This window comes from Artemia sp. Qi Xiang Cuo, chromosome 8 (genome assembly GCF_049724085.1).
Source record: "Artemia sp. Qi Xiang Cuo chromosome 8, ASM4972408v1, whole genome shotgun sequence".
Classification (NCBI taxonomy): Eukaryota; Metazoa; Arthropoda; class Branchiopoda; order Anostraca; family Artemiidae; genus Artemia; species Artemia sp. Qi Xiang Cuo.
Window position 1 is genome coordinate 54033014 of NC_142801.1, and position 19082 is coordinate 54052095.

Below are 19082 nucleotides of genomic sequence, written 5' to 3' on the forward strand. Positions count from 1 at the left end.
CAGACGTAAACACAGTGTTTGCCTGTTCATGCTTCATACACCTTACCGAAACGATTGACATCGAAGGAGAAGCAAAAGAAGTTCTCGAAAACGCATTCTGTCCGTAGTCTATTATAAATTAATACATAATATGTCAAACTTACCAAATTTCAAAATACAAGCAACAATTAGCCAAAGAACGACTGTCATGGGAGACCGAATTCGGTTGAAGTCAACAACAAATAAGCGATAGGAAGGTTTTACTGTGGCTGGGAAAATCTCCGTTTGGTTCAATAATTCCATGATTCCAAAAACTCAATCTGTCAAGAATATTCGATGCAAAACAGAATGGACAAGAATGAAAGAGTTCTGAAAAGAAAAATTAAATTACCAAGTAGCCTACATTAAATTAAAAAAAAAATTAATGAGCGTTTTGCTACTAATCAATTAGCGGTCCTTCCTTCCTTTCAACTTATCTAAAATATAACTCACTCCTCGTCATCTCATTGACTCCAAATTTCACATTGACCATTGTTACTATTTTAACAAGGTACCGGGCCTGGCACAGCTAGGCGGCAGGCTTCTATATATAGATTCTCATTGTCGCCTGTCTTCTAACCGGAGACAATGTGAGCCTCTTCTTGATGTCATGACGTCACCACAGGTTCGATACAACTACTCTGGTGAAAATACGAATTCTTTTTTAAAGTTTTGACCTATTTAGACCGTGATTCCCATTGTAAGTATCAACCTCCAAATTATTCACCTTTGCTTGCTAGTCTTTCATCGGGAATAGGCACATAGTGAGCTCTTGACCGTAACTGCCATCTATTCAGGTTGAAACAAGTTGCCTGATCCATGTGATATTGCTTACAATGCGGTAGCCTTCATAATCCTGTTTCTGAGATCATTTACAACCTTGGGTTTTTGCTAGCTATCTCTAAAGTTTTTGCTACGCCTTAGAAAAATATTTTGTGCCCAAACTTTTTCCTTTATCTCTATTTCAATTGATCCAAGAAGTGTTTTTTTTGGCTTCTTAGAATCCTTGATGATCAGACATTGTACACAGCTCCATCGTTTCTTTTTATAATGCACCAGTCTCATTAGATTTTGGTGGCTAGAGGGCGGGTGGTACATACAGCGCCAGTATAAGGTGGTACATACTGAGCCACTGACTCACTATGTACCTGTAGCATTATTTACCCTCTAAAAATTTATTGTTACCTTCTGTACATGAAAAAAATACTCAGAAAAAAATTAAGAAAACAAGAAAAAACAAACGAAAGTACGCCTACAAAACTTACCCACATCTATAAACAATTTAAGACTTTTAAGCCAGTCCCTATCACCAGCCGTTTTCAAAATAGGGTAGATATGATAATCTGATGACCTGGGCATCCTGACGACCAATGATATAGGTCAGAAAATAGTCGGCAAAGTTACTTCAGCCGAACGAGGCCCTCTTGTTACAATGATCAGAACAGTTGCAGAAAGTAGAAATTTCTTACCGACTTATTTTGTCTTTCCAAGAAAGAACTTCTATCCCACCATGTTAAATGTGAGTCCAAATGGGTCTGCTGCTGGAGCAAACCTGTCTGGGGGGACATTACAAGAGCTTTTCTGCGAATCCTTACACCATTTAGTGAAGCATTCGTGTGCCTTACCTGAGCAAAAATTCTGCTGATCCTTGATAATCATGAATCACATACTTCAGTAAACGCTGTGAAAAAAGCAAAGGAAAACGGCATTGTTCTTCTTACCATTCCTCGTCATAGTAGCCGTAGGCTACAACCACTAGACATCAGTGTTCTTTTCCCAGTCAAAGCTCACTACAACAGAGTGATGGATAATTTTATGCTAAGCCTAAACGGTTACCATCTACAATATAGCAGGATTGGTTGGTATATTCTTCCCACGTGCATTCATTCCTTCCAATATCCAGAGTGGATTTGCCAAATCTGTTATTTGGCATTTCAACCCTGACGTGATTTTTTGTCCTTGTATGTAAGTGACAGACCAAGGATGTTGTCTGATCATATGACTAATGGAAATGACATAGACGAGCCTCAAGGGCTGCTCAAGTATGCATACCCAAAAGTGGGTATTACAGGCTTTACTGGTAGTGAACAACCTTCTTTTCCATTATCACTCCAGAACAAGTCACAACTTTTGCAAAAGTTGTTCCTAGAAAACAATCTACAAGGGAAAGGAAGTGTGGCTCAACAAAAACCTTAACTGATACTTTAGTTGAAAAACAAATGGATGCTAAGGAGAAAGCAAAAATAGAGAAAATTAGCAAAGTTGCAGGGCCAAAAGCAGTCCAGCAAGTAGTGGTGAAACAAATATTGAAATATGATCTGGAGAGCGATGAAAGTTTTCAATGAATGATGACTGATATCTTCACTTAGGACAGGAATGAATTAAGGACCCTGCAGAGGACGGAATAGTTTGCACTTTTGCAAAGAGAGATTATGTGGAAGGGGCCTATGAAAGAGTATATTGTCCTGGTTTTGTTCAAGCAAAGAATCATAACCCATCAAAAATAGCGTATTAGATATGACAGGAATGCGCAAAAGTAGGTAAACTTAATACAACGGTTGCATAATCTATCCTTGCAAGTATATTTTGAAGAAGATCTCTAACTCACTTCCTGAAGAAGGAACAGTATCGAAACCCTCCTCTTTCCTCACTTTTGAAGATTGGTAAAGCCATTAAAGGTGTCAGTTTTTATATCTAGTTTTGTACTTTATTTTCTGCTGCTTTATACGCCATTAAACAAATTAATACTTGTATGCTTCTTTCAGTGGCCAGATATGAACCCTAGGCTGGCTCAATGTGGACCACCCCATGTCAGATGGTACATAGTGAACCATGAGAAGTTATCATCAGCTAGGGTAAAGGTTAAAAGTCATAAATATACTCATAAAAAAAATTCACCAAATACTACAGTTTGAAATCAATAAGAGTTCCAAATAGGGATAGGTCCTTTTATTAGACAGTGAAACAAAAATATAAAACAAAGACTAAATATTTCGATGACACAGTCGGTCATCATCATCAGTAGAGTTACTAACATATCAAAATTAAAACAAACTATCCCTATTTGGAAATCTTATTGATTTCGTCATAGAAAAGGCAGTGTGGTCATGGAGAAAAGTACTAACGTCATATATATGGGGATGACAGACCAACTTTAGAATCAGCAACATTTCATTTGCTATTAGAAGAATAAAATAATAAATTTTACACCTATAAATTCAGCATTATTTCAGTTTTAATTAGAAGAATGTTCAACGCAGTATTACGGAATTCAAGAACAGTTAGTGAACTTTCTAAGTCAATGGACCGGTAACCTGCTTTGACCTACAATTTTGAAGAAAATTCCAGGATACCAATTTTCCCGAAAAAAATTTATCGTTTAAAGTAAAAAACAATAGGTACAAGGAAAGCATTATGTTATAAATTCTGGTAGTTTTGTATGGAAATAGGATGAAAATGTTTAAATTGCATATTAAAATATTTAATCAAGACAGAAAAAAATGCATAATAACAAAAGCTAAATATTAGGTCTTCAAGCCTTCCTCAAAGGAAAGAAAATATAAAATATACTAAATAGCTGAAACATACAAGAAAATAACTTACAGAGATGAATGAAAGCTATATATAAAAAAATCACCAGTTTATGTTTCAATCGTCAGGAGTGACTCATTTGTTTTTTCCCTTTCTGCCTTTTTACTTTGGTCATATAGGGTTTTAAGATCTCTTTATGTTTTTTTACTCTATTACCCCATTTAATAAGTTATTCGGTTTTACCAGGCAGTTGAGTTTAATACATCTGTTGGTTCTAGCAGTTACTCGAAATTTTATCTCTTCCTGACAAATTGGCAAGAATCCTTCCAAGTTGAGTCATTCTTTCGCTAGTGACCAAGTCGTAGCTTATGCTCAATGACAAATAAAGCTTGTGCAGACTATTCCCGTTATTCATATTGCTGATGAAGGTGATCGTTCATTATCAGAAAAACCCAAGAGATAGTGGTCTATGTGTTGGCGTTAACCTCAAGAGCAGTGCGTCTTCCATGTGTAATTACCAAGTCGTAGCTTATGCTCAATGACAAATAAAGCTTGTACAGACTATTCCCACTATTCATATTGCTGATGAAGGTGATCGTTCATTATCAGAAAAACCAAAGAGATAGTCGTGTATGTGTTGGCGTTAACCTCAAGAGCAGTGCGTCTTCCATGTGTAATTACCAAGTCGTAGCTTATGCTCAATAACAAATAAAGCTTGTGCAGACTATTCCCATTATTCATATTGCTGATGAAGGTGATCGTTCATTATCAGAAAAACCAAAGAGATGGTGGTCTATGTGTTGGCGTTAACCTCAAGAGCAGTACGTCTTCCATGTGTAATTACCAAGTCGTAGCTTATGCTCAATGACAAATAAAACTTGTGCAGACTATTCCCATTATTCATATTGCTGATGAAGGTGATCGTTCATTATCTGAAAAACCAAAGAGATAGTCGTGTATGTGTTGGCGTTAACCTCAAGAGCAGTGCGTCTTCCATGTGTAATTACCGAGTCGTAGCTTATGCTCAATGACAAATAAAGCTTGTACAGACTATTCCCACTATTCATATTGCTGATGAAGGTGATCGTTCATTATCAGAAAAACCAAAGAGATAGTGGTCTATGTGTTAGGGTTAACCTCAAGAGCAATGCGTCTTCCATGTGTAATTATCGTTTCCTACCATATCATGTAGATAGTGGTAACAATTGTAGGAGAGCTTATTTGGCCAGGCACTGAAATTTCTTAGTGCCCTTTTTAAGGTTTAAAGGGATCAGAGGGCAATGAGCCTCTCCATCAAAATTTTACTTCCAAGGACCATGCAACATCGAAACCAAATTTAGTGATAGTCAGAGTGGTCGAAAAGGCTGAGCAAAATTTGGGATATGACCCTTGCAGTCTAATCAGGCAGAAAGAGAATCACAGTATTATTACAGTTCAAACTGGTTGTAACTTATGTACCTTCCTGATAAAATCTTAGTGGTGAGAAGGGGCTTACGGCACAGCTCCTTACATTAAAGTTTCAACATATAATACGTAGATATCAAACCATTCCCAAATTCAGCATAAAATCCATTCATTTAAGACACAGAAAATTTTAATTTACTGGCAATTTAGTAATTATAAGAAAATAACCAATCTCTTTACTATACAGTCTATTTCTACAAAAAATGCAGAATATTTTACTGTGAAATTTTTTAATTTATAAACAGCCTAAAAGCTGAGCATTGAATAAATAAAAATCATGGTTTGACTTGTCTCATTTTTAACTCATTAAAATATCAATCCCAATAATTCTCTAGGTATATTTACTGCCCATAAATTTGGTTCAAATATAAAAAAGTAATATATTCAGGGAAGCCTTTTGCTTATTTGGTAGCATGAACATTCAGGGACATATCAAAGGGAGGGGCTGGGCTGAAATCTCTCCATATCCCCAGAGACCAATCATGTTGTTAATAAGTGCTCCAAATTTTACGGTAAAATTGGGTATTTTGCTTCATGGCCACTTACCACTACTGTTGAGGCTTCAAGCTCCTATCTACAAAAATGTGGAATTTTGTGTTTTTTGGCCGAATAAAAATCACGGATGCGTGTTCATTTGTTTGTTCTCCCCAAGGGTGATAGTATCGAATAAATGGTCCTCGAAAATTGGATAATAGCTCATTCAAACGGACATCAAAAGTTCTAGTGCCCTTTTTAAGTGACCAAAAAATTGGAGGGGAAATTATCCCCCCTTTCAAGCCCATTTTTTTCTCCAAATGGGTCTGGTCAAAATTTTAATATGGCCATTTCAAAGGTCAAATAACTATACTTTTGGTGATGACATGACCCTCCATAGTGCCTGGAGAAAGGGCTGTAAGTTATGCAATTTGCCCGTATTGTTCGCATATAGTATTTTTTACTGGGAAATATATGAAAAATTTACGGGGTAATTCTCTACGGGAAGATGGGGAGGATTTTTCCTGGAAAAATTCCACCAGAATTATGGCAGGGAGAAAAACAGAAATATTACAGAGGGAAGTGAGGGAAAGGGATTTCCTGGTATGATATGATTAACGAACAGAATTAAACAAACAGAAATTATTCTAAATATGAGGGAGGCGGCCTCTTCCTCAACCCTGGCTCTTTACGCTAAAGTTTGACTTATTGTCCTGATTTTTCAGAAAAGACTACTCGAACACAGGGGCCGTTGATTTTGAATGAGCAGTATTTTTTAAGAACTTAAGACTTTAGCGTAAAGAGCAAAGATTAAGCAAGAGGCAGCAACCCCTCATGTACAGAATAATTTCTGCTCGTTTTAATGTTGCTCCTTACTTTTAGTTGAAAAACTTTTTTTTTAATTTAATTTATTTTAAAGATGACAAGAGACTAAGAACACAGAGCACAATTCACAAGGCAATAATTCAAAGTCCTCCACCAGAACTGGAAGTAAAATCCAAAGCCATCCCCTAGCAACGTAGGAAGTATTACCAGTGATATACAACTGCCAACTGAAAATTTGGTACATACTAAACTTTCTCAATGTAACTTTGCTGCTCAGAAAGAACAGACTTACACAATGTAGAAAAATATTTAGCAATGAACAGGAAATTATATACAAATATATATTGAAGCTGAGTGCTGCACATGTAGGAAGTACAACTGTTCCCAATTGACTTGTCATTGCTGGAAATTTTCAATAGAAAGAAAAGACTTACCAGGGTTGAAAAATTTCCCTTATTTGTTATGAAGGCTGCAGTCCTGATTATGGATTTTGTTTTGGGCTCAGTTAAGTTTAAAGGATGTGGGGTGCTTGGTTTCACTGCCAATTGGCATGTTATTTTCTCTTTGTTGCAACAATTCCCAAAGCATCATATTTAGAGTCCAGTAAATGAACAGATAAAAGTAGGTCGACACAGAATAAATGAAATGAAATAATAGAAATGAAATAGGCTCCTTATACAGGAAAGATCCTTATTCTGAATATGAATAGTTTGTCCCCATTGTGATATTCCTTACTTGCTCGCTTGCATTTTGTGTATGTTTGATTTCATATATTGGTTGTGCTTTTGCTTATGCTTGCCGTTATGTATTGCTTGTGCTTTGCTTATTATTGTGTTATTTCAGGTTTTGTGACCTGGGTTTTTGAAGAATATGCTTGAAGAGAAAAATTGTTACGCCAATGCTCTTTCAGAAGTTATCCATAAAACATCAAATTCAAATTTATTGTATGCATAGGGATTAAAATTGGTACACCCTCCCCACATTGGGATTCCAGGGCTACCAACGTAACACTCCAAATCCAGTTATTTTGACAGGATTTCAAAGAAGATGATAACCTGACAGTATATGATGAAAAAAAAAATGTCATGATTCAATAATTTTTACAGATTTCCTTCACTCATTTCAATATACACAAATTTTTATTTATGTTACAGATTTAATCAACAGATGTCATCCTTTTAATTACAGTTCTCAGTTAGAATTTTTCAATCTGCTATCAGGCTTAAATTATAATTTTTTTAATGTGAAGTTACCGTAGAATTGTTCTTATTTTTAAATTAAATAAAAAAAACAAGTTTTTTTTAAACTGAAAGTAAGGAGCGATATTAAAACTTAAAACCAACAGAAATTATTGCGTATATGAAAGGGGCTGTCCCCTTCTCAACGCCTCGCTCTTTAAGCTGAAGTTTTTTATTGTTAAAAAAAAAAATTATAAAAAAAACATTCCAAAAAATAAGTTTTTCAAAGAAAAGTAAAGGCCATTTTAAACTTAAGCTCAGCAGATAAAAATACCTGTTAAAATTCAAACTCAAAACGACCAGAAATTACTATTAAAGAATAAATGAAACCCGAAACGACCAGAAATTATATAAACCATCATAGCAAAAACATACAACAAGTAATAATATAAATGAATAAATAGATCTTAAAGCGAGAAATGCTGAGATTGAATATGAAAATAAAGCTTAAAATGAACAAAAATCATACAGAAGTATAAATGAAACTTAAAACGAACATAAATTAAATAAACAATCAATGCAAACAAACATACAATAGATATTAATGTAAATTAATAAATAAATCTTAAAACGAGTGAAACTTAAATTGAATATGCAAATCAAGCTTGAAACTAACAAAAATCACTACAAACAAGAGTTTGGGTATCACCTCCTTCTCTCACTGTAAAAGTCTAAAACCTACTGCGTCATTGGCGCTTTACTGAAAACCAATTTTATGACAAATATTTTTTTTCTACTTAATATTGAAAATAAACATTAAAATTATAGTAAGATTTTGAACTGATGAGCTTTCAGCAATTAATATCATTATACATCAAATATTCAGTTTAATTTACTAGCTCTTTTTTAAGATTTATTTATTAATTTACATTAATATCTATTGCATGCTTGTTTGCATTGAGTGTTTATTTAATTTCTGTTCGTTTTAAGTTTCATTTATGCTTCAATAGGATTTTCTTTTTTTTCGTTTTAAGCTTGATTTTCATATTCAATCTCAGCATTACTCGCTTTAAGATCTATTTATTCATTTATATTATAATTTGTTGTGTTTTTTTTGCTATGATTGTTTATTTAATTTCTGATCGTCTTGGGTTTCATTTATTCTTTAATAGTAATTAAATAAAAAAAATAATACTTTTAAACTGAAAGTAAGGAGCGACATTAAAACTTAAAACGAAAAGAAATTATTCCGTATATGAAAGGGGCTGTCCCCTCCTCAACGCCTCGCTCTTTACTCTAAAGTTTCTTATTTTTTTAAAAAATAAATTTGTTAGAAAGATTCAAACATATTCGCAAAGCGTGAGGCGTTTATGAGGGGACAGTCCCTTTCATACACGGACTAATTTATGTTCGTTTTAATTTTTAATGTCGCTCCGTACTTTCATTTTAAAAAACTTGTTTATTTATTTAATTTCTGATCGTTTTTTAGTTAATGCAGCTTTTATTTTGGCTCACCGTCATTGAATAAGTAAACAAAATTTGCATAAAATTTTTACTTTTCTTTTACTAAATGGCTGTCTCTAAATTTGGTTCTGACGTAATTTACAAATTAACTTACGAAACGAACTTCTATATTCGTATATTTTTTTTCTCGGAAAAAATACGAAGTTGCAGATTTTTGCAGATATGAGCTTGAAACCTATGTAATAGGGTTTTCTGATACGCTGAATCTGACGGTGTGATTTTCATTAAAATTCTTTCACTTGTAGGGGATGTTTACCCCCTCTTTAAAAAATCAGGTAAATTTTCTCAGGCTCGTAGCCTTTGATGAGTAATACCAAACCTAATAAAAATTTATATATTTAGAATCAGCATTATAAGCCCATTATTTTGATACATTTATTGACATCAAAATTCCGTTTTTAAAAGTTTCGATTACTATTGAGCCGTATCGCTTGTTTTTTTTTTATTTTTTTTTTTTTATTACGTATATGTTATTACGTATATGAGGGGGTTCTCCCCTTAGTCAATACCACGCACTTTACGTTGAAATTAAAAAAAATAATTAATTCACAAACTCCTGAATCACAAAGGCTGTTTAATTAGAATAGATAGCTCTTTTGAAAGCACTAAAAAAAAAAAAACTGTAGCGTAAAGAGCGAAGTATTTAACTTGGGGGAAAACCCCCTCATATAAGTAATAATTTCTGTTCGTTTTAAGTTCTAATGTTGCTTCTTACTTTCAGTTGAAAAAGCTTGTTTTTTTTAAATTTAATTTCTGATCGTTTTTTAAATAATACTTGGAAATCCGGCACACCCTTCATAGAAATGTCCCTTACCCCAAAGAAACATCCTCCAAGGAAAGATTCTCCCGAGTACCCCCCTCCTCCCGCCCCCCCACCAGAAAAAAATCCTTCCTGAAAATGTCTGTATACTTCCCAATAACCAATACAATATGTAAGCAATGGGCAAAGTTCATAACTTGCAGCCCTTCCCCTGGGAACTGTGGGGGATTAAGTCATGCTAAAAGACATATTTATTAGATTTTCGACTATGCTGAACAAAATGGCTATCTCAAAATTTTAATTGGGTGACTCTGAGAAAAAAAAATGCGTGGGAGGGGGCCTAGTTGCCCTCCAATTTTTTTGGTCACTTATAAAGGGCACTAGAACTTTTAATTTCCTTTCCAATGAGCCCTCCTACGATATTCTAGGACCACTGGGTAAATACGATTACCCCTGGGAAAAAAAAAGTAAAAAATAAAAAAAAATACACGCATCTGTGATCTTTCTTCTGGCAAAAAATGAAAAATTCCAGATTTTTGTAGATAGGAGCTTGAAACCTCTACAGTAGGGTTCTCTGATACAATAAATATGATGGTGTGATTTACATTAAGGTTCTCAAGCTTTTAGAGGGTATTTTCCGCTTTTTTTAAAAAAAAGCCAAATTTTCTCAGGCGCATAACTTTTGATGGGTAAAATTAAACTTGATAAAACTTATATATTTGAAATCAAAATTAAAATGTGATTCTTTTGATGTATCTATTGGTATCAAAATTCCGTTTTTTAGAGTTTCGGTTACCATTGAGCCGGGTCGCTCCTTACTTACAGTTCGTTACCAGGAACTGTTTGATATCTGGTTGTTTTGAGTTTGAATTTGAGTTTGAAATGTTCATCAAAACTGGTACCAAACTAACAATATCAAAGTAAAAAAATGGGTTTGTGTCAACCTCGGAGTTTTTATTATCTGATGTTTGAACTATTTTTAACAATTTTTAATATTCTTCGTGTGTTTAGTTGTCGTGTTTTTTTTGTGTGTGTTATTTTTTTTAAACAATTTTGTTTTGGTTTTTTCGTTTTTTTTCTCGTTGAGAAATGCTCCCGGAAGTGGGGCCGAAATATTCGGAATATTTTTTAATTAAAGTGTTGTTTTTATGTATTTTTTGTTTCACTGCTTTGTTGAAATTAAAACCCGTTATTTCTTGCTTAATTTTTCGAATTATTCTTATTCATCCACAATGATATGGTGCTGCAGAGCAGGTAAAGAATAGTTTCTCTGTTTAAATGAGAAGCAACCACTACTGCAGCAATGAAAAAATGGATTAACATATTATCTAGAGCAACATTTTGCTTCATTAGGAGGGGGTGGGGGTCAAAACTGTCACATTAGCAACCATTAGATTTGCAAAGATTGTTAAACGGAGAATTCAATAATCCTGCTTTTTTGTTATTATAATGTTTCCTTCTCAAAATTAGTATTTTCGCACGATCACTTAGTGTTTTCTTGTAGGATATGAACATCCATTTTTGACTGGCACTCTAATGGCAGAATTTTCATGTTCAAGAACTAAATAAAACACAAGTCGGTTGTTTCTTGTACCAGAATTTTTCTTTTATTCCTATTCTCCTTCTGCGCTCAATGGCAACAATACTATGCATCAAATATCTGATTCGCCAATAAAACACTTCATAGCAGGGGCCACATTTGCCACGGGCCAGGGGCAACTGCCCCTTCTCGACCTCGGGTTGGCCACAGACCCCAGTTTGCCCCCCAGCTGAAATTTAGTTCTTACAAAAATCTTGTCAAAACTAAGATAAGTCTGTATAATTCAAGCATCCACAGAAACGGGTCAATTTTCTTTAGGATTAAATATAAAAGAAACAAGTTTTTTTCAACTGAAAGTAAGGAACAACATTAAAACTTAAAACGAACAGAGATTACTATCTACATGAAGGAGCTTGCCTCCTCCTCAACACCTCGCTCTTTACGCTAAAGTTTTTTTAGTACTTTTAAAAAAGCGTCTCATTGTCTTAATTAAACGGGCGTTGTGCCTCAGGAGTCAGTATTAAACAATTGGGACACAATTCAAACTTTAGCGTAAAGAGCGAGGTGTTGAGGAGGGGACAGCCGCTTGATACACGTAATAATTTCTGTTCGTTTTAAATTTTAATGTTGCTCCTTACTTTCAGTTGAAAACACATGTTTTTTTTATTTAATTTCTGATCGTTTTTTAAGTAATGGCAGGAAATCTGGCCCCGCCTCCAAGGAGACACCCCTCCCCACGAAAATATCCTCTAGACAATTCAATCCCGGTGAAAATTTACCACGGACAATTACTCTTAAGCACTCCGCGCGTAAAATTGAGACGGAAACGAGAAAGCAAGACATAAAATAATTTTGTATAAGAATTCTGACAAATTCCTCCAGCGTAGGCTATAATTTTCCCTGACAAGTTCACTCCCTGGAAACTTCCCTCCGCATGGAAAATTCCCCCGTGGAAAACCCCCAGCAGAAATATTGTCCTCCCCCACCCAAAAATGTATGCCTACATCCCAATAACAAATACTATGCGGAAATTTTTATAACTGAAAGACCTTTCCCCTGGGGTTGCAGGGGAGGGGGTGGGTCATGTTATACCCGAAATCATAGTCATTGGGCCTTTCAATTATGATGAACAATATGGTAGCTCGAAATTTTAATCGGACGATTTTGGGAAATAAAGTGGCGGGGGAGGGGGCCCTAGTTGCCCTCCAATTTTTTGGTCACTTAAAAAGGGCACTATAAATTTTGATTTCCGTTCGAATGAGCCTTCTCTCGATATTCTAGGACCGCTAGTTCGATACGATCACCCCTGGAAAAAATAAATAAATAAATAGACAAACACGCATCCGTGATCTTTCTTCTGGCAAAAATTACAAAATTCCATATTTTTGCAGATAGGAGCTCACAGTAGGGTTCTCTGATAAGCTGAATCTGACAGTGTGATTTTCAATGAGATCACTTGACTTTTAGGAGCTGTTCCCCCTTTTTTCGAAAATCAGGAACAATTTTCTCCGACTCGTCAACTTTGATAGGTAAAACTAAGCCTAAGGAAATTTATATATTTGAAATCAACAAAAAAAGCCAATTCTTTTGATATATCTATTGGTATTAAAATTCAATTTTTTAGAGTTTCGGTTGCTATTGAGCCAGGTCGCTCCTTACTAACAGTTCGTTACCACGAACTGTTTGGTATCTTTACCTCTATGGTATTATATGGTTCATTCTTCAGTTTTCACTGTCATTTTCACTTGATTTAGTATAATCGGCTCAAACTTTGCCCCCCCCCACAGGCTTTTGACGAAATTGCGCCACTGTTCCATAGTCTATTAGAAAAACGTTCCCACTAAACAGCCCACTAAGAACACTAAATGCAGAAACATATAACCAATAAAAACATAAATTAAACTCAGAGAGAAAAGAAAATTACAAAAAAAAGGGTGAAAAACCGAGGATTTTGTCAGCCAGTGGCGAACCATGAAGACAGCCAGTGTGGTCTTAGAATGTATTTAAAAACATAAATCATTATCGATACCTAGAGGTAGCAATAATTTGGCTTTTTTTTTCTCATTATGTATAGCGTAATATTCAATTCAAGGTAATTAGCCAAAAATTAACTATCAGAAGCATAGAAAAAAAGAAACACGGTTCTAGCAGAGGTGAAACTCAGCCCATTTCATCAATTATCTTACTAACTAATTTCTATGTACATTCACAATTTTGCCTGTTTTAAAAGTGCTGCTTATTTTTTTAACTTATTGATAACTAAATTAATGACAAAGTTGAAATTGTAGCTCTTATCTTATTTTCTGGGGTTTTTTTCCCGGGGGGGGGGGGTAACCACCAGCCACGATAAAAAACATCAACTAGAAAGGAGAAGCCTGTCCTGGAAAAATCAATAGTTTTTTTCCTCTTTTAAGCAAGCAATCTGATTTTTATATTTAGCTGCGCTGCAAAAATTATCTCTCAATTTCTTATTTGTTCAGTTTCCCAGGAAGGGAAGCCGGTCTCTGTCAAACCTTTCACAGCGTAATTCTTGAGTGCGTTCCGTTTAACAGACAAGTACCAAAAAAAGAAACACGGTTCAAGGAGAGGTGAAACTCAGCCCGTTTCATCTATTATTTTTTTTAATTATTTTTCATTTATATTCATGGTTTTGCCATGTTTTAAAAGTGCTGCTTATTCCTTGAATTTATTGATAACTAATCTAACGAACAATTTGAAATTGCAGCTCTTATTTAAGTCATGCGCATAAGAATTTGAATTTAGCATTAAAAATTGTTAGGGAACAAAGAATCTAAAACAAAAGAAAGAGAGGGTAGACATAGATAACAGCTTCTTAATTCCTGTTGTAAAGAGTTTAATTCCTGTTGTCAAGGGTTTATTCCTGAGAGTCATTCCTGTTGTCAAGAGTTGTCAAGAAAGAGAGGATAAACATGATAACAACTTCTTAATTCCTGTTGCAAAGAGTTTAATTCCTGTTGTCAAGAAAGAGAGGGTAAACATGATAACAGCTTCTTAATTTTTGTTGTCAAGAGTTGGGTTGAAAGTACGAAGGACGATAATGAGCATCAAACCGTGTAGAACAAACCTTGTTTTTTTCGCAGAAGTCTGTCAAGACCACTTTTTTAGTACAATTCTTGGTACTTGTCTGTTGAACAGAACATCCTCAAGAAATGAAGTTAGGTTAATCCCAACGAAATAAACCGAAACAAGATGATAATATAATACTTTAGAAACAAAATTATGGAAACTATGACAAAGAAATATGGAAAGCAAGCCGCCCAGAACACATTATATTAAAAACGTAACCCCTAACAACCTCTAAATATTGAATATTTAATTAAAATGTACCTACATCGTAGTTTTCTCACTCAAAATATGCAAATCATAATCGATTCAAACCGGTTTTGTGAGATCTTAGACAGCGTAATTCTTGAGGGTGTTCTCCATTGTTCTGTTTAACAGACAAGAACCCAATTCTGTTTAGAACTAGAATTGATTTTGTTCGATAATTCAGTTTAAATTAAACAGAAACTTTTATTTCATCGAGTGGAAGCATTAAACCAAACAGATTTAAATGTTTATGTTGATACAATATTCAAACCCTGGATTCATTTCTATATTATTGGAGGATTTAGGCAGTGAGCAGTCCCAGCAAGTAGTTTGCTGCGAATAGAGTAAACATTAGCAGAAGAAGGGTCTAGCATGTCACAGCAACAAGTCCGGAAAAGCATAATTTTGATGACGATGACAATTAAATAGAGCTTTTTTTTAAACATCATAACGTCATATTAAATGACGTGAGCTTCAAATAGTGACTATATTTTTTTCTATTTAGAATTTTTTTATAATTTCAATTTTACCTTAAATTTTATGAAAAGTGCGAAAAAATAGTAGCAAAAAAACAACATTTTAAACTAAATAAGTATTTTTTTTCGCTTACACCCTCAAAGAGCCTTGAGCTCGTAATATAAACGGTGTCATTATTCTGAAACTCAATATTTTCAGAGAAGATTCAAATGCAGCAAAATTTGAGCGATAATGGAGATTAATCAGCTTTTAAGTAAAATGAATAACAGCTCAACTTATATTGAGGATAATAACTTCAATGACCTTGTAGATACTGGCGACATTGTTGACCCTTATTTAGAGGATTTAGATTCACAATGGGTGTCAGGAAATTTAGAACTAGGATATCAAAAGGTTAGCAAAGCAAATGAAGATATACTGATAGCTAACATCCCAGAAATAAGTGACACATTCTTAGAATTAATTTTAAATGATCAATATTGCAGCATTCCATCTCTGGCATGTTCTTTCACAGCTCCATCAGACATGTCATGCATCAGTGGTTCATCAGATGGTCAGTTTCAGATAAACAATTCTGATTCACTTGTTGATCCTACATTTTCATTATTAGATGATATTTTGGAGGGTTTGGAGCTAGATACTTTATTTTTCTATAGAAACAGAAAGCATAGTCCAAATAATCAAGATGAGTGCTTCTCGCCTAATAATTTGAAAGATGAAAGGCTTTCAGAAACTCAGCAGTATTCACAGCACTCAACTAGCAATGGCAAACGTCTCAGTATTGAAAGAGATGATTTGTTATCAGGAGAAGGTTCTTTACCGAGCCACGAGAAAAAGAAAGAAGACATTCTGAGTTTGCCCACAAAACAAAAACAATCAACAGACGATGAACTTATTAATAAATTACCTGTGCCAGAGCCTATCGTAAAAAGGAAAACTCCCTACACCTCTAAACAAAGAAAGAAAACTAGCAGTGGCAAACGTTGGGTGTGGCAGGAGAAAAAGAAAGAAGAAATTCGGAGTTCACTTGCAGAACAAAAACAATCAACAGACGATGAACTTATTAATAAATTACCTGTGCCAGAGCCTATCGTAAAAAGGAAAACTCCCTACACCTCTAAACAAAGAAAGAAAACTAGCAGTGGCAAACGTTGGGTGTGGCAGGAGAAAAAGAAAGAAGAAATTCGGAGTTCACTTCCAGAACAAAAACAATCAACAGACGATGAACTTATTACCAAATTATCTGTGTCAGAGCCTATAGTAAAAAGAATAACTCGCTACACCTCTAAACAAAGAAAGAATACTTTAAGGTTGAGACCCAGCCCTGTAACAATAACGCGAAAAACAGGAATTAAGAGGCTGAAAAGTAAGCAATTTAGGACTCGGGTGTCAAAGGGACGTAAGACTGCACTAGCTAAGGATGAATCTCAAGAAGAAAATACACCGTTTTCACCTAGCCGCGAGAGAAAGAAAGAAGAGATTCTGAGTTCACCAACAGACCAAAAACAATCGTCAGTCGATGAACTTATTGCTAAATTACCTGTGTCACAGCCTATCGCAAAAAGAAAAACTCGCTACACAGCTAATCTAAGGAAGAATACTATACAGTTGATACCCAACACCGTTACAAAAAAAAGAAAAACAGAAATTAGAAGACTGAAAACGAAAAGTAAGCAGCTCAGGACTCTGGTATCAAAAGGAAATAAGACTGCACTACCTAGTGATAAGTCTCAAGAAAAGAATATACCAGTTTCTATCACAGAAAGAAAAGAGCTGTTGGTCGCAGCAGCGGAGATACACCGTGAGCCATACTATCGGTCAAAACAAGAGCTTGTTAACTTGTCCATGTTGCAGCCTGTTGTAAAAATAAGAACTCTTTACCCCGGCATTTTAAGTGGGAGTGCTTTGCATTTGAAACCCGGCAATACGACAACAAAAAGAAAAGTAAACAAGAAAAAAAACACAAAGCACAATGCAACGAATTGTCAAATAAACCCCACCCAGTGTTGTTTAATTGACCCGTTATTTCAGGCAACAAAACTGCAAGATAAATCTGGAGACAAGAAAAATCTATCCCAAGACAGTCCTCACGATAGGGCTGTTGTTCTTGATCTGAAGGGGTCTCATTCTACCCAGAATATCCTTCAAAATGAAGGAGAAACAACTTCTATCTCGCATGACATTTCAAGAAGGATAGATTCTACTCAAAGCGATCGTAGGAAGATGAATTCAACAACAAAACAAAAAATAAAAAGAGTAAAAAGTACAAAAGAAAATGCAATAGAGGGCGGACGGAATAATATCCGGTCTCCTTTATTAGATCCCACACACAAGAAATATCTGTTTAAAGATAAGAATAATCTAACTGAAGATAAGTCTAACAAGAAAACTGTTCTTGATGTCGAGGTGAAACGCTCTCATTTTACTGAAAAAGGTTGCCTTCCAAGTTATAATCCTGCTGAGTACCCATCAATTGAGACAAAAGATGAAAAACTAAGCTTCCGTGAACGAAACAAGATCGCTGCTAGAAAGTATAGACAAAAGAAAAAGAAATATTTACTTCAGCTAGAACAATCACTGGAGGAAAAACTTCCACCTTTAGAACTAAAACAGCTAGAAACTAAAGTTTTTGGAGCAAAACTAAAAATCCGACACAAAGTCTCAGAAAAAAGAACACCGAACAAGACTGCTGAAACTAACAAAAAAGAACAAAAGCCGATTGGGAGACGCAGAGCAGAAGCGCTTGCATCACGTAGGTACAGGGAGAGAAAAAAAATGTACGCTCGGCAACTTGAGTCAATCTTAAATGGTCTAGGAATTAGCGGAGAACCAAATAAGACTGTTAAAATTAAAACTAACAAAAAAGAACAAAAGCCGATTATGAGACGCAGAGCAGATGCGCTTGCATTACGTAGGTACAGGGAGAAAAAAAAATGTACACTCAGAAAGTTGAGTCATTGTTAGATGGTTAAGGAATTAGCGGAGCCACTCGTTGAAGGGTGTACAGCGGCCTAGTATGATTGAGTATTCTCGACATCATTGGTAGTAGTTCTAACGGTATCACATGAGAGACACTTTACCACTAGGCTTGAGAGATTAAGTGGCCCGGTCACGTTTTCCTTTAAATAGGCGCCCAAGAACCATTAATTGAAATGCAATTGTGTTACATGTCTTCTGAGATACCAATCGACACGTCTTACTTTTTACTTCATATTTTTGTGTTCTAACCGACAAGGAAGGACAAGACAGGAAACGGAAACTCAAAAACTTGAATCAGACTTAAGAATTTTAGTTTAGAGTTTCAGTTTAGATTTTTAGTTTAGATTTTGCCTTACGTTAACGTATCCGTAAGTCAAAACGCAATGCTAGAGCTCTGACGGAAGAAGTTCAAAATATTTCAACTTCTTACGTTTACGTTTAAGCAAAATGGAAAAAATATTTGAGTTTGCAGAAGCTAGAAAATGTTATATAGCTCAAAACACCCTGTTTTCAAGGACAAGCAATTTAAACTAAATTCTTTGGATAGTCTGAGCCAAATTTTTCATCAGCAGGAAAGAAAGTAGTATGTATAGACTGTCTTGATTTGTAGGCCTAGGCTAGGATAGGACATACTATGATAAATATAGCTAGTTTTTTCGAATTCTATTTGGATTTCAGGTTAAAATAAAACCTGCTGTGGTACAGCTAATCATTTAAAATAATATTTAGGAGATTATTTTTGTAACTTAACTCAGGATTTAAAATGTTCTTTATGAGGTTGAAGCAAGAATAAATTTAGATTAGAATCTAACCTACTTTGGTACATTTAAATAGATAGTTTGATCTAGTTTCATTACATCCTCTCAAATGAAAAAAGATTTAGGATCATTGAGAAAAAATAAAGATTTTAAGTTAATTTCTTTGGCAATGTAGAAGTTTTATATAGGCTATCTAAGGGATATATCCAGGACCATTAGGGAAG

The 19082-nt window shown here is 34.8% G+C and overlaps 1 protein-coding gene across 1 annotated transcript in view; it reads right to left on the reverse strand.

Moving 5' to 3' along the window:
* Positions 1–19082, reverse strand: part of LOC148949567 (sodium/hydrogen exchanger 3-like) — a 100408-nt gene that overhangs the window by 48556 nt on the left and 32770 nt on the right. Inside the window, exon 2 of the mRNA XM_089093016.1 lies at positions 144–348. Within this exon, the coding sequence (XP_088949142.1) occupies positions 144–282 (139 nt within the window). The 5' untranslated portion in view covers positions 283–348. The remainder of the gene's footprint in view (positions 1–143; positions 349–19082) is intronic.